General features: G+C 41.2%; 1 protein-coding gene and 1 pseudogene across 2 annotated transcripts in view; both read right to left on the bottom strand.

Annotated features, from left to right (window-relative positions):
- Nucleotides 1–25,100, bottom strand: part of grk4 (G protein-coupled receptor kinase 4) — a 48,980-nt gene that overhangs the window by 10,040 nt on the left and 13,840 nt on the right. For both annotated transcript variants that reach the window (XM_075463744.1, XM_075463743.1), the window contains exons 2-9: nt 23,941–24,036; nt 17,753–17,865; nt 16,598–16,675; nt 14,913–15,013; nt 7,481–7,573; nt 7,000–7,063; nt 6,582–6,722; nt 36–226 (exon numbers count right to left, since the gene is read on the bottom strand). In XM_075463744.1, the coding sequence (XP_075319859.1) occupies nt 36–226; nt 6,582–6,722; nt 7,000–7,063; nt 7,481–7,573; nt 14,913–15,013; nt 16,598–16,675; nt 17,753–17,865; nt 23,941–24,036 (877 nt within the window). The remainder of the gene's footprint in view (nt 1–35; nt 227–6,581; nt 6,723–6,999; nt 7,064–7,480; nt 7,574–14,912; nt 15,014–16,597; nt 16,676–17,752; nt 17,866–23,940; nt 24,037–25,100) is intronic.
- On the bottom strand, nt 8,584–9,173 carry LOC142378102 (nicotinamide riboside kinase 2 pseudogene; annotated as a pseudogene).

The raw sequence follows: 25,100 nt of genomic DNA, 5'->3' as shown, positions 1-25,100 counted from the left end.
ACACTGATAGGTCCTATGTCCCCGAGTGAGCTTACCTATAGACTATTCTCTCACGGTGCAGGTCTTCGAGGCCACAGCAGAGTTCTGCAGCGTAGAAGATGGCCCTTTGCTCGTCAAAGCCTGAGTTCCCCATGTTGTAGATGTGGAACTTTAAGTCTCCCCCATTCATTATGGTCAGCACCAGGCACAGCGCATCCTTGGTCTCATAGGCATATGCTAGACTAACCTGGAGAAAAAGGCGAATTTGGGGAAGTGGAAACAAGATCGGTGCGGGACCAGGCAAGGGGAGCGGAGTTTGTATGGAAGAGGGCATGAAGAGGAAAAAAAAGAGGGATGAGGAAGAGATGGAAAGAGAAGTGGTAAGACACACAACGGCTGGAAGAGCATAAATCCTTCATTTGGTTTGTTTAATGCCCCCCCCCCAAAAAAAAATCATCAGTTATCCCAGAGGGAATGTCAAGAAAGTACACAAAGTAAAACCAAGGAATATATCACAGATCTGGAAAACCATCTTCTAAGTCTGATCCCACCATCAATCTCTCGGTTGTCCCTTCTTGCCAATGAACCTCCACCCTCCCACCCCCCTCTCCTAAACCCCCCGTGGGTCAGTGACACACAGTGTACAGTGTGTGCATAAGTTTTTGTGTGCAAGCAGGATGTTGCTGCAATCAGGAGGAATCCCATCTGCCCTGAGGCATGGAGTTGGAGAGACCACAAACACGGAGAGAAAATATTCTTATGGCCTAAGTGAACATCACACACATACAAACAGGATATACATACTACACTTCAACACGCAAAGATGCACCACGAGCTCAGCCAAAATGACTTTCATTCATGCTTCCAAAGTTCCAGTTGGCACCAATAAGCGGTGCTCTTTGTCTCGCTGATTTCATTAAATCATATAAAAAATTATGACTGGCTACAGAAGGATGCTCAAAGCATTTCATTCTCGCAATCACACGAAAAGAGCACTTGTATTAATGTATTTCTGTTCATATGTTATTTATCAAATACTGTATCAGATTACAGTCTCTAGCCAATAAGGTAATATGCCAATAGATGTATTATTTGTGACAATTAATACTATATTGTAATTAAAATCATGGATATATATATATATATATATATATATACATACATACATACATACATACATACATACATACATACACACACACACACACACACACACTAATATTATATAAATAATTTTATAATTTACATAAAAGATATATTGTTTTAGGGAAAGACAATTTGACAATTATAAACAATAAGTCAGACTCGTTTTGAACAACCATGTTTCAAACAAGTTGAGATAAAAAGTATGTGCTAAGAAGTTTAATCTAATTCAAATATATGCTCAATTCAACTTGGAAAGATGAAACATTTTGTGAAGAAATAATATTCATAAATCTGACGACCAAACAGATCAACGTGCAACAGATGAGAAGTATGAATGGATATTCTCAGAAAAATGGAGTCTAAAAAATGGAGTAGTAAAAATGGGGAGGGGTTCGCCATTCTGTGAAAGATTAAAAGATTCAGAGAATGGACAGAAATATCTGTACACGAGGGCTGGAAACCAACACCAAGTTGTTGTGATTTTCAGGCCTTCAGGCAGAACTGTACTGAAAACAGACAAGTTTCTGTCTGCATGGGTTTATGAACACCTGAAGCTCATCAGCGTCGTAGAGGGTTTGTTTCTGCATCCACTTAATACAAGATAAAGCTCTACCATGCAAATAAAACAAAAACAATTTGAAAGTACGGTCTTTGGGCCTGAGCTTATTTAGGAGAGACTAAACTTTAAAAAAAAAATCATAAATGCTACATCGTCTAAACCAGGGGTGTCAAACTGATCCATGAAAGGGCCGGTGTGGCTGCAGGTTTTTGTTCCAACCCTGCAGCAGCACACCTTCAGTGCAGACAGTTCAGTTGATTGAATCAAACAAGTCAACTGTGCTGCTGCAGGTTGGAACAAAATCCTGCAGCCACACCGGCCCTTTCATGGATCAGTTTGAGATCACTGCTCTAAACCAAAGAAGAGAAATTGTTATCAGCACAGTTTAAAAAAAAAAAACAGCATCCGTGATGTCTGTTGCATGAGTAATTTTCACATCTGTGAGGGGCCCATTAACGCTAAATCATTTATGCATGTTTTGGATCAACAAACGCTTGTATCCAGACAATGTTTTTGTCAAGACAGGCCTTGTGTCTTTCAGTAAGACATGCAGGTATTACAGCAGGTTAAAGTCCGGAGTCTGAGCTGGTCCAAGAGTGTTAAAGCAGCTAAAATCCTACCTTAAGCTTACATATAAAATATACAGCTGCTTTACATGTCTTTCAGAATCCAAGCTGTTGGCATTAAATTGAATACGAGTGGTAAAATGAAACATTTAGTGTTTCCTTTTGAAACACTGAAGCTATAGTTCAATAAATTCACAACACGGAGTCATTCCAGGGCCCTTTTTTTTTTTTTTTTTTAAATGGGGCTGTATTAATACTTATTCTTAAAAAATGGCGCAAGTATCAAAAAAATCCAAAACAACAATGAGAAAAATCTGCAATAGTGTAAGTTAGCTCTGCCTCATTTTCACTCGCTGGAGGCTTCAGAGCAGGGTCATCCTGCACCTCGTCTCATACGCACACCCACACACCAAGTATGCGGATGGTTCGCTGTTTAAAACACACAGGGACCTAATGGTATGCATGGACTAACAGTATGCACTGATCACTAAAAGGTAAAGAAGAATAGCGTGAGAGAGAAATGAGCGGTTTGAGAGAGCACTTGACTCTTCTCCTCGCTACTGCTGTTTGGTCAGGGTTGCCAGGCAACAGAGCTGCTCTTGTAGGTAGAGAGGCACATGAAGAGTCATCAGTTCTGCCTGCAGCGCAGAGAACGAACACACAGATATACACACACACACACACACACACACCGAATCATGTGCCAATCCCAGGTGACAAGAGCTGCAAGTCTGAGGTTCTGTAACAAGCCCACTCCAGCCTGTGTGTGTTTGTGTGCACATGCATGCCCATACACATGCTTGTGTCGTGACTCACTCAAATCAAGGACACGCAACATAGCTCACGCTGCATCAGAAATCGACTCATCCAACACATAGTACAACTCAAAACACAACCATTAGCTTCAAGTGGAGAACATGGAGAGAATTAGATTTTCTTTTACATCCCTCCAGACGCTTCTCTGCATGTTTCAGGGAGCATCAATGCGCGCAGCCCGTAACTTTGCCTTTCGAATATTTGATCTTATTAAATACTGCGCCAAAGCAAGGCTCTGAACACCTGCAATAAGTTTGTGAGTACTGCTGGACCAAATGGAAAGTGAAACAGGTATCACTATTTTTCTAACACACAGCAGTTAAGCACAGGAAGAATGTACACCCACAAATTTATCAAAGAAGAGGGACTGAAGTCGGGCATCAGGAACATTTGGGCTTTTGTACAGGTGTACACACAGGGAAGAAGTAAGCGGGAACGTGGTTCACATTTTAAAAATGTGCCCCTCTGACAGATGCACTCGTTCGTTTGATTTCTTTCTTTCACAAATTACAAATCGTTACTGAAGCCTTACTTTGAATATTTCTCATTTTAGGGTCAGAAACTGTTCAAATGTGCAACGCGTACATGTTAATGGCTTGTCAGTTGCAGATTTCTCCTCCACTGCTTTGGTGTAGCATGGAAAAAATGAAACGCTAGGTGACTCCCTAAAAAGCATTCAAGGTTGGCAACATGGTGCCAGCCCAAAGCCTCCGCTTACTCATGACTACATCTCAATTTATAGAAATCCACCATAGGAAAATCAGCCAAGAGCAACGCCACCATTAAGAGCTGCGGTGCAGAGGCAAGGTAATGATTTTTTATTTTTTTATTTTTCTCCCTCAGGCTGGCACACATACTCAGAGCAAGGACACTGTGCTACTTTATTCTGCAAGCAGTGGCTCCAGTGATGTATAATTTATGCCACATACTTTTCTTGAAAACAAACATGTGTGACATAAACACAAAAGCAAGCGGCCCTTTTGTTATTTTTTTTGGCATTATTTTGCAAACCAAACACAATATATATATATATATATATATATATATATATATATATATATATATATATATATATCCACATGCAGACAACCAGGACAAAAGCAGCTTTAGAGTAATGTAGATTTTGTTGGCAGTTTCACCCACATGTTAAGAACATTTAAAGCACCTTTCTCACATGCTCTGCTTTCCTTTAATGAGGTGGCACCTGAACATGTTGGTGTGTGAATGACATCCCTGCTGCTTTTCCAGAACATTTTACGTTGTCAACCCAACGAGTTTGGACCTCGTAACTTATACCTTCAATATGGCACAAGCGTGAACTGCTAGTCACACATTAACTGGAAGACGGTGGCGGTAGGCTTATTCGACTTCTGATCAGCTGCTTTCATGAATCTGTGAGATCTCTTGCATGGTTTTTATCTACGTTGATTAGCTGCTGCACTGAATCGTTTTGTTTTTCCTCAGTATCTGAGCCAAATGAACAGTAGAAATGTGTTTCAGCTGCAGCTGAAGCTTCTGCTCCCTCTCTGAACATCAATATACACAACAGCTCTGTTTGGCCGCCATTTTGTTTAATGCAATGCTGCGTGTTTGTTGTCTATATATGAGTTTTTATCCTCCTTATGAGAATTAACCGAGTTCTGTGCTGCAGCTTCTTATCTGACAAAGAGCTGTAGCGAGGAGGCCTCAGGTGAAAAAAGTTACGTTTCTCCATGAGTTAATAACGGCTATGTTGTTACTGTTGTGTTGTAACACTGACGACAGTAACCCTGACAGTTTTAAACAACTACTGCATGTTCTGCGTGCCGACATGAATCGTTATGATGATACAACATGCTGTGATAAAACTGTGACTCTTTATAACAATTATATTCCAACACATTTCACACACTGTCCAATTTTGTGGCAGACATCGTGGACATTCGCAGGCACGTCTGAATGAAGCTGTGAGAATTATTCATGGAAAAGTAACGATTGATTGAAGCCATTAATGTTTCGGATGTCGAATGTGAAAAGGGCTTAAGATGCTTTTAAGAGTTTTGGTTTATTTAAACCAGGTGCATGTAGAATGATAATCTTAAAGTAAAGCATAACTGATTTGAGGAAATTGCTAAAAATAAACAGACCATGTTTTACAACATCTCTGTCCCACATTCCTACCACCTCTTAATTGAAAATCTGTCAGCATAACAGAAAAGCGTCGACAGGGCACTCCAACATGCTTGCTTTGGCATTTCACGCTGAAAGGTGCTCAGAGAGGCAGCGCTTTGTTTTAAGTTTCTGTGACGACAACATCTCCACTTTAGACTGCAGTTTTATGAGAAACCGGCATCACCGACTTGCATCATCTTCGATATTTGTCATTGTACTTTTTGTTTTAAGTCTCAATGAATGAGTTTGTGACAACTCAATTTGACTGTTTTAAGTAGCGCAGGGAGCGGTCATATGACATAATCTTGTGAAAAAGTACAAGCATTTTCCCGGCCTATTCAAAATTCAATAAGAGTAATGCAAAAAGGACCAAGAGTCCTTTCAGAGGATTTGCAGCGCAATGTGGAGAGCATGAGAAAATGAGCCCCACAGAGTTTGTTTGTTTCTGTGCTCTACTATCACTTACAGGACAGACTTGTGTCATTTTCTTTTGAACAGACTGTTTCAGCCATGTCGACATAACATTATCAATATTATCACCAGTAAGAATTTGTTTCTGGTCGATCTGCACTGATCATGTCTGACATGTCATACAGCGAAAACCAGTTATTCCTTCTACTGATCACCAGGGGGACAATTTCTGCCCATATGACTTGTTCCCTGATAAAAAGCAGCCGTAACGACACCAGCATCTTTTTGAAAGGTTCAGAGATTTTCAAATTTAGGCACTCAGAGCGGTCGCAGAAAAAAAAAGACAAAGAGCTCTGACAAAGGATGCTGGGTGCAGCGCCTTTTTGCAGACGCACGCACTCTCCTCATTGGTAGTAGTAGGTATAAAGGTTCCTGTTTATATGCGTGTCATGTTTACTGATAATCTGAGACCCAAACCTGTTGAAAATACACAAATATGTCACTGTTAATCTTTATATTTGAGTATAAAACACCTCTAAAACCCAAACACATAAAAACATTAACCATCATGTGGCAGAAAAACAGATTTCAGTCAACTTTGAGGAAACATTGACAAATGACTGAAGGCTGACAACATACTGCAAATTAATTCAAATTGGGAATGTTTGCAACTTTGATTCAGTCTATTCACATAGGCTGGCTAAACTTGTCAAAATTATAGCACATCTTGACTTGCAGTTATTTTTACTTCAAACAATATGAGACTTTTTTCGTCATCTACATTTTCATCTGGCATGTCTCTTTCCACCGTGGCTCGCATGAGACGTACCATTCGGTTTCATTTGCAGGATCCTGTAGCCAAAGCCAACAACGTTCACACACACAGTGCATGCATGCATACAAAACAGGTACAATTCTGTTGAAAGGTTGAATAAGAAAAAGGTAGTACTTACTACAAAACTACTGTTAACTTTTTCTAAAATGCTTTTTTCGTTTAGTGCCATTGCTTCACCTTTTCTCTTCTTCACTCGTTTCTTTTCCAGCTTTTTACAGGCGTACATCTTACCGGTGGCACGTACTTGGCAGGCACAAACCTGGAAAACAAGCAGGGAGAAGACGTGATTACACACACACACGCATATTAAAAAAACAAAACACAAAGTCCCTTTAACTAGTGGAAGTTAATGCATCACACCAAAGATTTCTCCACCCAGTATGGCTTGGGTGGGAACTGAAACATTGCTGCATTAGCTGAATGTTAAGTTATTTTGAAGGAGCACATTTGAACAATTCAGTCACAAAGGTACATAACTCAGTGCCACATTGAACAGCTTAATCAAAATTTTATTCCTTGATAGCGTGCAGACTCACCTCGCCAAATCCACCTTTTCCTAGTACTCTATAATGTCTGAAAGTATTTTTGGTTACTGGTTGCCTGCAGGGATGGAAAGAGGAATAAGAAAAAGATGGAGAGGGGGGAAAAAGGGAGACAAAATAAAGAAGAGACTTAATATAAGATAGTTGATGTCATTCTCACAGGCCATGTGATGTTGCAGACATAGTAATGGTGTAATATATTATTAATCCAGCCTGATGACTACCATTTCCACCCTGCTCTGGTTTCCCAACCATTATGCAAAGCATCATCAATTATTAACCACTCGCACAGACACACTGATTTGCAGCACCACCTTTGGTTTTTTTTTTAGAGCAAACATTACTACTTCTGCTATTCAGCTGTATATCCCATTAGCTTTTTCATTTCTTATAATGTTCTTTTCTAAAAGGACATTTGAAGGAAAAATGCTGGTTTCTTGCTGTAGAAAGAGTATCATCTGCAGTGACTACCCACCTTTCCAACCATTTCCACTGTAGGAAGCGAGAGAAGTACATGGACTCCTGGTAGGAAGAAAATGGAGCTCCACTCAGATAATCACGAACTATTCTGGTGGCAGGGAAGAGAAAGAGGAGAAAGAGGGGTGGTGATCATTTTAGTCAAAGGAACAGAACAATGCACATATCACTAGCCTGCATTTCCTTCAGTCTTTTAACACAGATTGATTCACCAACCATCCCCTGGAAAGCACGTGTCCATGTTTGCGTACGTCTGTGACTTTGTGTGTGAGTATGTGCATTATTTGCTGTGTCAAAGTTAATCTTCGAAGCCACTCTGAGTGGAAAGTTGGAAAAAAAACTCAATGAAAAATGCCTCTGAACAGGGCAAAACACAATTGAGCAGGACATCCTATCTCAATATACCAGCTACGTGACCGTTGTTAGCCGAGTATATTCTATACCCAAACATTAAAAAAAAAAAAAAAAGGAAAAAAAAGGTCTGTGACACTCCTGCCTGAAACAAAAAGACTGAAATAACAGACTCAAAGAGTTCTCTGTGAGGTCACGAAGGCTCAGGATCGTCGTCTCCCGGCCAAATGTCAACTATCACTCTACTGAGACTTGTTAGAACATGGCTCTGACATGAGACTGTCAGCCTCATACATTAGCTTCCTTTTCAACTACACTCACCACAGATGTTTGTCTTGCGCACCATGACCTCTTTTCACACTTCTGTACCAAACAGTCATAAGCTGAACCATACAGAGACAGGTTTACAGTTAATTCAAGGTTTTTGATAAAGGAAAAACTCGCCTGTGGGTTAAGCCTCCTCACTCCTTAGGCACAGCAAAGAATAATAAATAACATACCCCACTGATGCAGCTTTAACTACTGCTGACTGGCGTGATCACAATCTCTACAGTCTGCCATCAACACATTACTAGAAACCACAGTCAAGGGCAGTTATTTCTCTTCTGCCACCCAAATGTTAAAGTGATGCTCATATCTGGCCAGGAGGTTTTTCTTGACCATATTTTACTCTTACTTCATCACTAAGGACGACAAGTAATGCTGCCTGTGGTTACCACCAGTGCTGGAGTGGCTGCTCTTGGCAAAAAGTTAGAGAGTTTCCACAAGGGAAGCACCCTCTGCTGTGTAAAAGAAAAGTTCTGTTATAATAGGGCCCAGTTGCTGCACGATGTTCTCGTGTTTTTTTAATACAAAGACCAGACATGGCCATCAAACAGGTCTTGGGGGATCAGATACCGCGAGTTGCTAAAGCACCCCCTCTTTATGCAATCTTCATGAGGGATGGAAATAAAATAATGTTGGTTAATAACGTCACTCAAAGGTTAATGGGTGTAAAGCAGGAAGCCCTGCACAGCAAAGATATGAGTCTCCTCTTCTTTGTGGTCAGACTTTGGGACAATCTCAGTATCCAAGGCTTTATTAACGCTCTGAGACTCCTGAAACTTCTCCGGGTTCTCCAGGGATGCGTAGATTGTGCTCGCCATGGCATTCATGTCCAGAGCAGTAATGACATTGCACTGATTAAAGCCATCTTCACAAACTTCAATCTGATCTTGGGGCTTGAAGAAGTCATTGTGATGTACCACACGGCAGTTGGGCAGGGTCTTGATCAGTCTGTTGGTGAGGGTGGTTTTCCCTCCGTTGGTCACTTCGTCAATGCAGACGATGTGTTTCGTGAATTCGAATAGTCAAAGCTCAAACTAAATCATTCGTCAATAAACCAGGTCAGGAACACATTGATCAGACGAGAAGAAAGCTTTAAAACAAAAGAAGGTTGCAGCAGGAAGCGTCATCTACTCGAATTCAAGGGATGAACCAGTGAACAAAGACGCATAGTTATCTACAGCAGATGAACAGTGTCTGAAAGTGATGTCCTTAAGAAAGAGGAAAAAAATCCAGCAAAGACCTGACACAGGACCTGAGAGATGCATCTGGACATTCAGCTGATCCATCTACTGTTGGCCCAAGCCTCATCAGAAATGGTCTCCATGGAAGGGTGTCAGTGCTGCACATAACTGGCAGTAGAAATATTCAAGCAGAGACACCTTTGTAAAGTCAGGCCATAGACAAATCACTCTGATACACACGGATTGATGGGCCACGTTCTACTCTTGGTATGACATAACAGTATGTTCCACTGCAGCACAAAAATATCCATGAGTGAGCTAATACTTTTCTGTTAGTGGGAGTCGGGCTCTGCCGAAAGTCACATTTCCACACGCAGTACTGTGCTTTCCTACAGGCTTTTAGTCTGAGTAAGGTTTGGGTCACATAGGAATTTTAAAATAAATAATACAGAAAATCTAAACTACATAACGGAATAAGAAAAAAAATTTGTGGAAGGAAGGAGTGATGACCAAACTTGGACAGGACTCCTATTCAAAAACATTTCGACTGCTGTGCGAGGCTGCAACACGTGCCTGTGTCCCTCCATGTTTGCACACTTTGCTGTTTTGTTTTGCTCTCCTTAACACTTTCTTTCCATTCCTCCCCCCAAAAAAAGAAATCCCCGTTTTCTATACCTTTAATTTCTCTGTGTGGGATTTCCAACTTTGCCCTCCACACTGCCTTTTTCACTACTCTGAGGTGTTACATTAGAGATGCATGCAGAGAGGAAAGAAACTGACCCAACAGACCTGGAGCTGAAATGCCAGGGAGAGGGCACAGGTGTATCTCTGCATTGCTCAATATTTGTCAGCCTCATAAACCTCAAGCAAATCTTTCCAACTCCAACAAAATAACCATAACCTAAATTAAAACCATCAAGTCCAGGGCATTCCTGAGAAAAAGTCAGACCCGTTGCCAAAAGTTCTGGCAGCCGCACCGTTTCTCACAGCCACTATGACTAAGTAACACTTCCGAACCATATGGGTTATTGATTTTATAAATCCAGCAGCTTTTCAACAGCTCCCTGTTTTGCCAAAACAAGAGTGGAGGCAGAGAACATAGTTGAGTGTTTTCTCAACTATGAATCCTACTTCTCTCAACTTCTATCTCGGAATCCACTATTCATAAGGGAATCCAAAGTGAGTCGGTGGCCATGTTCATACCAAGCACTACTGTACAGCTCAGACAATCTAATCACAAGTGGACAGTTCTAAGTAGGGCTGTGAATATTTAGGAATAACAGGATTCAGTGTCAGTCTGGTTCCTGAGGTTTTGATTCAATTCAAAATTGATTCTTGATTCAGAACAAAGTCTTTATTCAAGAAAGCAGAGGGAAGCTTGAAATTATATTTAAAAAGTTTAACTAATTAGGCTATTCCTCTGTAGAAATAAAAGTCCTTCCATTTAAAAAAAAAAAAAAAAAGAAAGTTAAATCCCATATCAATTAACTAAGTAAAGTGTTAAATATCCATTTAAAACAAAATCGCTGCTGCCACACTAAAAAATGAGCACTAATTCATTATAACATTCAATATAAACGGATCCTTCCTTCACATATCGTATACAGAAACAATGTGTCATAAAATGATATTGATAATTTATCTGGGATCTTTACCAAAGATACACGAGTATACTTACCGTCTGTAACTTTTAAGCAGTTTTTATAAATACTTTAAAGAAAGGCTTCCTAACCTTCTGGGTACAGGTGTAGGACTTTATGAAACAGGAGAGGGTTCTACATTTTTTCCTGCCAGTTCAGAAAGTTTGGCAACATGGGGTACAGTAAAGTACTCGACATTCATTTTGCAATCTTTCTGTATCAAATAACTCTTTCTTTCCTGGAACACTGTCGAACCCAAAGCGGGCCTAAATCTTCGCTTTGCGCGTCCTTCTAAAATCTTGCCACACCATACTGAAATTTCACCTTTGATATCCAACACAGAGAAAGTCTGTACACCAGCAAACTCAAAAACCGATAGCACCACACGACAAATCAACTTTGCGACACCAAAATAACATTTTTAACTTGGGATTTGATTGTGAATCAAGTATGACGACACCCTGGATCCTCACTGCCCTTGGAGTCACAGTGTAAGTCTTTGAGTGGTTTCATCGTCCCAACTGTCTTCACTGGCCGGACCTGCGAAGATGTGGATGTTAGGAATGCCTGGTGTGGCTTCCAAGAGAGATCGCCATTCCTGCTTTGGCTTGAATTGTGTTATTATGTTTGGTTTCTGTTTTATGCTTCAACCCAACAAGCTGGGTCGTAACAGCCAGAGCAGCAGACTGGTGCATTCTTTTAACGGTGTGTACAGAAAGTTTTTCCATGGCCACATTTGAGGACCACCTACTCAGCTGACGTCCTCTACAAGAAGTGGAAGTATGTAGTAATTTCCGGTAGACGAGGCATATGAGGCGAGTTGCTGCCTGCCAGTTAAAATCTACAGCATAGTGGGGTTTTGCAAATGGTTTGTATGTACCAGTTTATTCCACGGCTGTGGAACCACTAATGCCAGCTGTGAACTGACGTATTCAAAGCTGCCAATTTGGCATCAAATCAATCCAAGATACGTTAAGATATGTTAAGCTCAGTGACAGCGTAGTAATCACTAACTGGAAACAAGAACGAAAGAACGAAAGGAAGGGGGCACAATAAAAAAATTGTCACTTTGGCCATTAATGTGGGAAAAAAAAAGAATGGGAGGTCTGGGGGAATTCTTTCCAGTTCATGTCAGCGAGTGTTTATTCTATCGATACAGAAACAGGTGATCATTCATGTTCCCCATCACGAGTAGCATTTGGTGGAAAAAAACACCATCAAGCGAGCTTTAAAAAAAAATAAATAAATAAATAAAAAATCTGTGCAAAGATTTAATGTCCCCAGTTTCTCTGCAGTTGCTCTTCACACATGCTCCTCATAGTAGGATATTCCTCAATGGAGAGGAGTTCTTACATCTATAAATACTCCGCAGTATTTTAAGTGTTTCTGGTTGTCACAACAATATTGAAAATAAACTACTCATATTGCACTTTTCTACACAAATGTTACAGAGTGCTTCACATAGCAACTAGACAAATACTCTCTTCCAGAGTTCAGTGCATGGGGGGGGGCGGGCGCATTATTCAAAAAGCATGCAGTGGAAACTGCAGTGTTTTATTTACAGTACATTATCTATAGTGATGGCTGTTTGTGTAGATATCAACATCACATGTATTTGGACGTATCCGCAATATAAACAAGGGAGCAGGAAGCAACCTAAAGGTCAGCATGAAACAGCGACTCATATCAGCATAACAGGGGTCGCCAAAAATGCTCCAGAGGATCGTCTTCTGTATACGCACACGGTCTCGCATGATTTAAAGTAGCTGGCTGGGTAATCTTACCCCAAAACATCTAGAGCAGATGTTGGGGACATTTCCATTCTCACATGCAGCCTCTCCAGAGCATGTACTGAAAATGTCAGGGTTGCCATGGACGAGTAAAACGACTTAACTGATCCAACGTTATGCCCCTTTCACATCCCCCCAAACCAAAAATACGGAAATTCTGTTTCCCAAATGAGGGTTAACATCCCCCCAAAAAACAGTTACTCCTGGCAGTGTGTTTTCACAACACAGGAACATCTTTTAAAAAACATTTCTATGTATTCCTGCTTATTAAATACCTCGGCCTGATATTCAGAGGGGTCCTTTACAAAGAGCAGAAGAATATTGTGGATCCGGGCCAGGAGAAAAAGGCGGACTGGGGTCCAGCGAGTCCCAAAGGCAGCGAGGTATTTTTTGTCTAAACACTGAGTTTCTCAACAATATATCAGACTTAATCAATCACATGGAAATGTCTAATGATTTCCTGTCAAAAATAACGTCAGGATCTAGCCATTTCTTACACATTGGATAACAGATTTATTTATATAATCGGCGCCAACAACGTAATTAGTTCCAGCCTAAACTGGAAATAAAAATCTTGTTGAACAAACTTTAAAAAAAAATACTGAACAAATTCTCACAAGATTATATAGCTTTGAAACAAACAAAGCTGAATTTTGTTATATGAACCAATAGAGGACTAATATCAATAAGCCCCATGAAACTTACGCTGGTTCATTCATCAACTAATGAAGGATTTGTTCGACCCATCCAATTAAATTTAGATCCTGGCTTAGCAAATATGTTTAAATCAACAGATTTTGTTGAACCAACCCAAACATGTTAATCTGACGACAGAATTACCAAACGCTGGAAAAACAAACAAACACAAAACGGTGAGGAAATTTGTCAAAATTCATGTTTATCCAATAAGTTATTTCAAAGCGTTTGATTTACTTCCAACCTACGAGAATGAATCGCTTTACAGATCTGAACCCGATGCAGCCTTGTTTTTAGTAAATAAAATGTGTAAATAAGACGTAAATAAAACATGTGCCTTTGCAAGAAACGAGTGGTAGCTAGAGTACACCAAAAATATAAATCAATTAAAATAAATAAATAAATAAATAAATAAATAAAAATCAACACGGTACATTTAGAGATGGTTTTGTTTCTGTTAAATTTGACAGGTTGTAAAGTGGCCTTGTAATGGACATTTTTTCTTACTGAGCCTCAGAAAACGAATACTAGCACACCACCAATGTCAAAGACCTGTTTTTCATGATGGTATTTTTTAGTTATTGAGGAAACAAGAATTAAAAACAATAGAAATCTACATTTATTACAGAAGTTTATCGGAATCTTGTCACTTCCGACCGTGTTTGTGAGCTGGGAACCTATATGTAGTATAGAGTGGTTTCTATGTTAGAGCCCTGGCAATGAACAAAATGTATCATGTTACAAACATTATGAATCTCTTTTATCGATTCACTGAGTTGTGACGACAAAGGCAAAATCTGACCAGAACTTCATCTAACCAATCCACTCACAGGGCAAAACAGAATAAATTTAAGGCTCAAACTGTTACTAAAAAAAAAAACAAAGAAGAAGAAATGTAACATAACAACATGCACGTTTAAAAACTGCGATATGCCTTGGGGTAAGGGTAAAACACAGTTACGATGATGTGCAAGTGCGTGCGTGTGTGCGTGCGTGTGTGCGTGCGTGCGTGTGTGCATGCGTGTGTGTGTGCGTGCGTGCGTGCGTGTGTGGAATGACGAGTATATTTGGGGGTAATAATCCCCAGTCTGTTTGCTTCTCCTGGCCCTCAGAGCAGGATGCAGTAACACCTGCATGAGTGTGTGTTTGTAAACCTGTATGTGTGTGTGAGGAACACTGAGGTGGCTGTTGTTTTCATGCCAGCCATCCGGATGCTTTCTCTGCCCACTGCTCTTTTTCATTCGACTCCAACGTGTGTGCGTGTATGTGTAATACAGCCCTCAATGTGCCAGCTGTCTCTTCGTCAGCAGCGGCAGGGCACACGCAAACACTTTCTGAAAGTAACGGTGCGACTGAACACTGATGGCCGGACTCAGTCAAACAAGTTTATTAGTGTAGGAGTGCTGATCACAGCTAATGGAAGAAGGTTAGATTTAAAGACTTACTTGGTGCAGTCATCAAAGAGCTCCTTACACGGACTCCGCTCAAACCTCTCCCGACACCCAGCGACAACATCCTGGGGTATGTTGGGCAGATGAGCTGCCGACTTGAGGGGTTAAAGAGAAACAGAAACACAGTAAACTAAACTCCTTGTATTTGCCAACATTTACAGTCTGGCTAGTTCTTGGTGTGGTCGTGATTGAAACACAAGAAGAAGAAAAAAGGGTGTTTGACCCAGCAGTGTGACGCATTGATCTTTACAAACGTGCACGATGTCATGGTCATAAATCCTAATTATGTACACACTACTTAGCCCATTCAGACCTGAGGCTGCGTTTAACCCATTCAGACCCGATGCAACACATGCATGCTTTAACCTTTAACCTGCGACATGTGGGTCAAAAGATTGTATTTTTCTATATTAAAAAAAATAATAATTAAAAAAAGATCAACATAAGGGAAAAAAACATAGCTAATTTACAATGAAATCAGAAGATGTATCCTCTTAATTCGATTTTATTAATGTTTCCGTCTTCTTCAGAGGCTGGGGAATCCTTTTTTTAAAAGGGCTTGAGTGGACAGTTTGATTTTTTTTTCCAGAAAACTCTCAGATTTTAGAATATACTTTTAAAAATTAATCCTTAAGTCATAATGATTTTTTCTCTGTATTAAAAGCCTTATAAATATGAGGGTTCCTGGAAAAAAAATTCCCTTTATTTTAATGAAAACACTTGCAGCTAAATTGTAAATTACTAATTGTGCCTTCAGGTTCACTGAAATGAAAAAGAAAACATGAATGTTTTTAAGCCTTGAAAATGACGATGAAGCTCGGACGCAGAAAATGATGCGGTTCTACTACGGAACTTCAGTGTTTCACATCAGGGACTGAAATAAATCCAGTTCTCCAATTATGGAGCCTGGGATGATGTCCAAAGTTCAAACAGTCCTTAAATCATACATGAAACATCTCTGACATTTATAAATGGGCTGTGCTATTTGTCAAAGATACAACAAAAGTAAACACAGACTATAAAAAGCTTAAAAATACATCACTTCACAGTTAGTTCTGATGAACTTTCACTATGCAGTGAAAATCAAGAGTTTATTGTGGTTTGTCTCAACTTGTAGGTATTATTGATGGCATTTCAGGCTGAAATTACCTGGAAAATAATCTAAAATGTAGTTGACTCATATCAGCAGAGCTGATATGAAATGTGGGAAGAACCTGATCAGGCCATTATGGCTGACCAAGATATATCTATGTATTCACTTTACCATAGTTTCTATGGTGTATTCTCCAAGTTAGAAGAGATGTGAGCAATCAAATTAATAGCTGAGCATCCCCACCGCCGTATCAACATCAGTCTAAAACCACAAGTTGAGATGGTTTCATATGTAACCCAACTAGGGAACATATCCCATGAACTTACAGAATGGGGCCTGTCATGGTTGCAAATGGGAACAAGGTTTATTGTATGTCACTTACACATCATCAGCTCCTTGGTAATGTATTAAATATTCAGGATAATATTTTCCACCCGAATAAAAACGGTTCTATTATTTTTCATTTCTGCCAATAGATCGTCCTAACTGTTACACACTGGAATATCATTTTTAAAACCGATATGAAAACAATTCATTACCAAACGAGCCGGCTCAGTAATGAAGTAAACGTGTTTGTGCATCTTACCCCATTATTAAAGTATGTATCTAAAACATTCAGTCCACAGTCCTTCCTCTTCTCATCGGGAGCTAGCTGGTACATGGCCTGTCAGAGAAAAATACAAGTGTGAGCAACCCCCCCAGTCCACACTCATTCAGCCATCTTTGAAACCTCTCCAAATAAGGAGAGAAAGAGGGGCAGAGGGGAAGGCATAAGTGGAGAGGAAGATGGTGCAGGATGGCTAAAAAAGACACAAAAAAGTTGAAAGTAGATACGAGCGCTGGACCAATATGAGATGTTAGCAATGCCAAACATCTCACCTTTATCAAGAGAGCTAAGTGGGAACTATGCTCCCTCTCACACTCTGTCACCAACCAGCATGACAACTCAGGTTTTACCCCATCATAGATTGTGTTTTTGGTCAAATATGGCTCTAGTTGGGGGGGGGCGCTGGAGTTTGACTGCCTCAAGTTGTGTTTTGTTTGAAAACAAGCTTTGCAGTGAGGAATGGGACCAAGCTGGACTACTATGCATCACAGCCAAGACATGAAGTGTTTGTGGGGGGTGGGGTAGCAGCACATGTTGATTGCTTAACATTTGCTTCTTAAAATTTGAGCTTTTTTGTGTGTGTGTGTGTGTGTGTGTGTGTGTGTGTGTAGCTTCCAGAGAGTGCACGTATGTGGCCCTCTGCCTGCCTTGAAAAACAGTAATGTACGTTCTCATTAAACAGGCATGATCCCCCCCCCCCCTCAGTGTTTTCCTTTCTCGCATACCACCAGGGGCCTAGACACAAGCTTGGGCCTGTGTTTGCCTGCTAACCCTGGGGACCTGCCTCTGACGTGGGCTTGACCTCATGGAGGAGTGCATTGAGGAAGGGGAGGGGTCCACTCTCTGACAGCCTGTCTGAGTCGCTAATCACCCCCCCTACGCCCACCCCACCCACCACCCCAAGCTGCTGCCAAGAGCAGGCAAAAAGACTTCACACCGACTTTCCTCTCCCATTTCAAGCTCTGCAGGGCCTGATCCAGGCTGGTCTCATGAGACGCCACCGACAGATGGAGAATATGAGAAAAACGGAAACAGAGGCAGAGCCAGGCAAGTGAAAGGGGTCTGTGAGAAAGAAGGATAGCTGGAGACATCACAGAATATGTAATGGCAAAAGGCTCATTTTCAAATTCCTACCACAACATCCATGAACTCGATGCAGCGCTTCAGCTCTGGCCTTGTGTCACAGTACTGACGGAATAACAGCCGACCAATGGGCTGCTTCTCACATAGACTGGTGTAGTCCCTCTCTGAGAGGAAGAGACAAGTGAGAAAGACAGAGTGAACAGAGGAAGAAATGTAACACCACATACTTCGACATTACAACAACCGCTGGTTCTTAACCTGAGGGATAAGACCGAAATATCAAGTAAGCGTGAGACGGCACATACTCAAGTATAAAAGCTAAATGTAACCCTTTGATAGACTGTTTCAGTCACATTACGGAACCATTCACACAAGGGATGGGCTTCAGGGTTGCATTAAGTGTGAACAAACAACTAAATCTGACATCATCTAACCAACTGTGTGAAAGAATGAGACACATTCATCTGATCTGCTCACCAATCAGAGATGTTCTGAAAGTTTGCAGTGTGCAAAACTAAAAATAAACTGTAAAGGAATCAGGTAGCTTATCAAAATCCCACTAGGGCTGATGTGAGGAAGTTTGAGCTAAACAGGAGAACCTTAATAATTTGAATGATTTCATTCCATTTAATTTGGGACTATTTGTGAGATTCATTTAGAATGTACTTTAACACAGCAGCCAGCAGAGCTGAGGGGCTCTGGCCAAGTTAAGCGTGGCTTTTTATGTCTGCTGGTTCGAGAAAAAGAAGTTCAAATATGTACAATGTTGGGGAAAAGGAAGGCCTTGCTCAATTAAACCCCATTGAATCTAATTCAGTTTATTCACAAAGAACCAAATCATAACAAAAAGTTCTCTCAGAGCACAACTTTAAAAATCTGACCTTTTTTGCCTCCCTCAACTAGACCAACTTTTTTAAAACATTGCTTTAATTGGAAATTCATTAATTCTTCAAATTTAGTGGGTTAAACTTCACTTTAATGAACAACTAAATAAATCAATCAAGGCTGTTAGACATAAGTAAAACTGAGAATGCAGCTGCAGTATGGCCCACTTTGCACATGAACACCAGCATTATTGATCCATTCTGCAGGACTGCTTGATCTGATGAAGAAGCTTTAGCTGCTTGACTAGCACACTCAGTTTGGAAGGCAGCTTAAGTTTTGCTTTAACCATTTTCAATTCTGTGAGACAGATGTAGAGCCTGCCACGCTCCAGTGAGAAAGGCTGCTCTAGTTTGTTGTTTTTATCTCAAAGTGATGAACTTCCACACCAGCATTAACCATCTAGTACAGTATTAATAAACTAAACATATTTTCAATCTAAAGAGATGCTGTACAATCCTAGAAAATAAAAGATCACGTCAAGAATCCCAAAAGCTAATAACGAAAGAAGCAGACTGTATCCATGTTTTCTGTAAGCGTGTCAGCATGTTTTTCCTGTGCAGCTGGTCCCATCTTATTAGCGCTAATGGTGTCGATTTGACTCATATTTCCTCTTTCACCAAATGAGGAAGAAGACCCAGGACACTTTCCATCACGGCTCGACAGCAACGACAGACGTACACACACACACACACACACAAGACAAACATATAAACAAAAATAGGCCACACACACACATACATGCACACTTGTGGAGAGAGGAGGAGGAGGAGGAAGGATGCTGGGGATGAAAATTTCTGAGTGGTGACAGCGACAGGACAACCTCTAGCAGTAAATCAAATCCTCACAACAGTCCTCCCAGCTGCACTGTTTATTACCCAGCATTCCCCTCTGCTTTGGTGCTCAGCGCTTCTCATTCAAACTCATCAGTTATAACCTCACAAAATCTAACTTTTCACTTTGAGGGTCGCAGACAGACATACTGCATGGGATTTTTGAAACATCTCTTCCAGCAGAGTGGCTGCTGTGTATGTCCTCTGAAAAGAAAAAGTCCTTCCATCCATCCATTATCTTCCGCTGGTCCGGGGATCGGGTCGCGGGGGCAGCAGCTTGAGCAGAGAGACCCAGACGTCCCTGTTCCCGGCCACTTCCTCCAGCTCTTCTGGGGGGACCCCGAGGCGTTCCCAGGCCAGCCGAGAAACATAGTCTCTCCAACGTGTCCTGGGTCTTCCCCGGGGACTCCTCCCAGTGGGACGAGCCCGGAACACCTCACCGGGGAGGCGTCCAGGAGGCATCCTAACCAGATGCCCGAGCCACCTCATCTGACTCCTCTCGATGCGGAGGAGCAGCGGTTCTACTCCGAGCCCCTCCCAGATGACCGAGCTTCTCACCCTGTCTCTAAGGAAAGAAAAAGTCCTTCAAAGACCTTTAACCGATTGCACTTGCCTTAATCTTTGTAAGTTTCTGGAGGCCCGATTTAGTGTTTCCCCATTAGCTGTGTTCATGGGCGTGCAGAAGTGGGGAAAGCCCAAACACCGAAAACCTTTGGAGGAGTTTATTTGAACAAACAGCGCTTTCTCCAACTGCAATGCCGCAATGCAAGAAAAATGGTGTACGAGATGTGCAGAACCAAATCAATTTGTCACCATTCCCCCAGAAAGTCCCTCTACGTCAGAGCAAAATAAAATGATATACAGAAATATAACCTCAAAAAAACATTTCATGAAAGCACTGAACAATAGAGAATCTGTGAAACCATGTGACTCGTTTTATGGGTTTGTGGTGTTAGACAGACGGTTCACTTCTTATACTTGCTCACAGTAAATGCATGTGAACCATTCACAAAGCAGATGTGCTGCAGAAACCATCTAGTGAACAATAACTTCTATCCAAATTTCTATTTTTCAATATCTGATGCATTTTCTATATTCTATTGTGAATAAAATATTGGTTTATGAGATTGTTGCCTTCTCTTTTCATTTACATTTTACATAGTGTCCCAGCTTTTTAGGGTTGTATAATGTTCCAACAGATATCCTTTGAATGGTGTTACAGTGCCGCCGTCGCGGTGGCCCCCTGCCCCCCTCCCCCCCCTTTTTCTGTCTTCTCAAACCCCAGCTGGTCGAGGCGGATGGCCACCCTTCCTGAGTCTGGTTCTGCCAGAGGTTTCTTCCTGTTAAAAGGGAGTCGTTTCTCTCCACAGTCGCCTCAGGCACGCCGCTCAGGCCGGGAGATTGGACCGAAAAACAAAAAGTTTTCAGTGCAATCTGTTGGTTTTCTTAGCTAGGAAATTGTTTTTGAATTGGCTCTATATGAACGAATTGGATTATTTTATGAATTATGATTATTATTAATTAATTGAATTCCAATTGGCTTGAATTGGACTTACTATCTAAGTGCCTTGAGATGACATTTGTTGTATTTGGCGCTATATAAATAAAAATGAATTGAATTGAATTGAATCAGCTCTTCTGTTTCTTGAGAATCTGGTTAGAAAATGTATAGATAAATGATGCCGATATTAGAGCTGTTCATTGCATAGCATAGCAGAGACAAGGCAGCCACTGTCATCTGTTGTGAGGCTGATATTATTTTCATATTCCTTTAACCATATCTACTGAATGAGGAACAAGTTGTAGTCACGCCTGGCCTGACCATTTCTGGAGAACAAAAAGCTTAGTTTTTTTGTCAATGAAAAACTGCTGGAGTGGGACTTAAACATTTTTTTTTTAAATTAGAAAGGAACAATTTATTTCAAACTAAAACTAAAATTTGCACTTCTTGACCTCTCACGACTTGGTAATTACTAGTTCTTGACATGAATATTTGATTGTTTGGATATTCATTTGTTGTGTTTCATTCACAACAAGCTGACCAACCTGATCACACTGCCATGACAAAACATACCTGCAGCCATTACTCTAGGCTGTATGTGCTTTTTGGTATTCAACAACTCTAATAAGCCATTTCCCTTTAGGGAATATTAAAATTGTAAAGTCATACATCTTGTTTGTTCCCATTTTTATCGTAAATGGAAAGGTATGGCTTGGCAATAGTCCCACCCGAGGACACATAAATAATTTCAGTATCTATGTTTTTATAATTTTCTCTATAATCAATTGAATCAAGTGATTACAAAAAAAATAAATAAATAAAAAATAAATAAAAAAACATGGCAACTTCCTGAAAGAGTGATGGATAGATTCAAGATGACCAACAGCACGAGGACAGGACAGCTTTTTCAACCTATTAATGGCAGGTGAATAACTTCTCTAGTTAAAACTGAAATAATGCTAAACCTCAAATATATCTGAGCATTGTGATTTCCAAGTATCTAAACAGTGGTCTCATTGTGCACCACCTACATCTCGCAACACAGCTTTCCAGGTGTACAGAGAGCGAAAGAGAAACCACAGTTTCTTGGGCCTGCCTGTTGGTTAGTGTGCTTCTGCACCGATTCCAGACTAAATTATCTGACTATTAGAACACAGGCCAGCATCCCCCCAATGAGACATTTCCTCCAAGCGTAAGGGAAACCTCTCCCGGGTCCTGAATAAGAACAACTGTGTTAGAGAAAAGGGGAAAGAAAGAGAGAGAGCGCAAGACGGCAAACTGTCCGGGAAAAATGGAGCCAGGAAAATGAGAAGGAAGCATTGTGAAGCTGAAATAGCACGGGCTGGTGAGTGTCTGTGCCAGTGGAGTAAGCTGCAATTACAACTTAATTAAAACTCCAATTTAGACCAAGACAGACTGATCAGTTAGACAGCGAGTTGCCAGCTAAATGTGAACAAATGTGAGCGTGCGATGGTAACACGAGTGCACGACTGCGTTTGTGTGCGTGTGTCGAGCCGTTCGTCGGCCAGGTCCCACTGCTGCTACGCAACAAGGGCTTTCAGACTCCATCGTAGCAGGTTAAACGAGCTAACGTGCCTACAGTGATGAAAAGTAATGAGTACATGTGTTATATGTACTGACTGGGTACTAAAGGAGAGAAAAGGGACGGAAGGACGGAAAGGAGTGGAAGAAAGAGAGATGGAGAGGTCTGAGGTTGGCAGACAAAGTGGCTGCAGCCCACATAATGTAATCTGGGCTTCCTAGAACCACTGCTCACTTGTCAAGGCTAAGGTCAAACGCCTGACATTATCAAGACACAACAAAGTCCCTGCTATCACTTGCTATATTGTATCCTTCTGAGCACGTGTGTGTGTGTGTGTGTGTGTGTGTGTGTGTGTGTGTGTGTGCGTACATGCACACAGCTCCCCGGTTGTGCGTTCAGTTACACGGGGAGGATTATTTTGATCTTGCACTCTATGTGATAGGGAAATTATGCAATGACATCTATGTAATACACACGTATGTAAACCTCAACAGCTGGTGTGTGCACACACGGGCACCTATAACCCATTTTTCGAATACTTACCACAGTTGGAGTTCGAATGGAAATAAATATGCTCAGTAAGTCGTTAGGGTGACATTCATGTGATGTACGTAAGCAGATAATTCATCACTGCTGATGACAGATAAATTCATGTTTGGGACAATTCGATCTCAGTGATGATTTGGGATGTGAAGACATGATGACAAGGAACAATCAGTGCTGAGTAAGAGATATTACTGAGGGGAGTAAGTGCATCTAGATCCCTTTAACTTAGCCGCCCTCTTATCCTCTCGTCCTTAAAAGAGCTCTCCTTTCGACGTAAAAAAGCCTCTCTCTGTTTTGGTGTTTTCCATAACTCTCCTCTCTTCTGCCACTCTCTGAAGTGGCTAAAGGAGGGAAGGAGAAGGAGATACAGATAGTGGATGGGGGATGCATGGAGATAAAGAGGGAGGGTATGCGAGTATGTGGGGGAGGGCAGCACTACAATATCTGGCAGAGATAGCTCTGACGCACTTATGACACATACAAACACACACACTTGTGCTGTGGCATTCGGGGAACCGTGGTGGGTGAGAAGCTTATGTAGCCCAGGAGCAGGGCGCTTGTCTGGGCCACAAAGAAAAAGTCCTGCCTCCACTTTCAAGTTGAACCTGGATGTTGAGAACAGGAAGGAAGCAGTGGGGGGGGGCACATTTGGATTTGATGTGTGAACATATATATACACACGTGTGATGTTAAAAGAGACTTTGATTTTAAAAAACAACAGCACAAACCGTTTCCCTGTCCAAGTCACAAACACGCACACACACGCATGCCGTTTCCTGTCCCCTGCCTGTAACTGCGGGTGGAGACGGGTAGAAACAGGAAGGAAGTCCAATCTGAACTTCCTCCCACAGTCGGATCCACCCCAACGACACAGCATGGCAAGCTATCTTTTTGCTTCACGCCCACACAAACACACGCACTCCTTTTTTCGTACCAATAATGCGGCGAAGCTCCTCACACTGGCTGATGTGCGGGAGTTTTAGCATCTCCTTCCATTTCTTGCTGCGGCCGTTCCTCTTTCCTCCTCCACCTGAGAGACGAGAAGAGTTTTCTGTCAGAGCTTGAAGCAAATCACTGCAACATCCAACAACTGTCACTGCAAGAGTAAGAAGGCATTTAGTCAAGTGTGTGTGTGAGTGAGCGCTTTTGAATGTGTGTCTTCAAGCACATTGACCTTGGTGTGGCCAGAAGCAGGGACAGCTGGTTCATCTCACCAGTCGCCTCCATGCATTATGACAGAGCATGTGATGAAGAATGCTGACAGCTTCAAAGATCATGGGGCACACATCTCGCCTCACACACACACACAAAGTGAAGCTTAGTCAAACATTAGCCAAACATTGCTTTAACCTATCGTTAACAGATTATCTCTCACACACAGATTGGTGTGTTGGGCAGTCACCCTCGCGTTAGAGATAAATAACTTTCCAGAGGACCTGGGTCACTCCCTGTATTTTACTGAATCGCTCATTCTAACAGCAGCATTTGTGTGTGTGCAGCCACAGGTGTATGTGAGTGGAAAGATTAAACCTGAGCAGGGGTGCGTTGAGGTATTCTGAACCTGAAAAACGTTTGTATTCTTACAGGGTTCTCATCATGACTTTCAAAACTGTCAGTTTTATGAAAGACTGACTTAAATATGTGAGAGGTTGTTGTTGTTGTTGTTGTTGTTGTTGTATCTGTGGGATATCGATTGGAATCCAATGATGAATATTTCAACCTGTAAAAAACAAAAACACACACACACAAAACCTTTGCTCAACATTTCTATAATGCCCAAAAATCAATGGTGGTCTAATTTAATTGATTGGACAATCTGACTCTGGATCAGACAAAAAGTCTCTCTTGACGTGAAAAATTAATACTTTCACCAAATCTGAACACAATCATTTGTGGGGTATTCTGATGGGTAAATAGGATCGCACCTCATCGCCATTGTCACCCCTGTTAAATCCTTCATCTCCCCTCAATTTCCATCTGAATTGTACTGTCTGTGACATCAAAATGAGCAAATAAAAAGATTGGAAAAATCCTACACTCATCTGTATATCTTTTTCCCTCCTCACAATTAGATACATCATTTTGTCAGCAGTC

The sequence above is a fragment of the Odontesthes bonariensis genome, chromosome 4 (assembly GCF_027942865.1).
Source record: "Odontesthes bonariensis isolate fOdoBon6 chromosome 4, fOdoBon6.hap1, whole genome shotgun sequence".
Taxonomy (NCBI): Eukaryota; Metazoa; Chordata; class Actinopteri; order Atheriniformes; family Atherinopsidae; genus Odontesthes; species Odontesthes bonariensis.
Note: the sequence above shows the minus strand (reverse complement) of the source record. Positions and strands in the feature narration are given on the sequence as shown.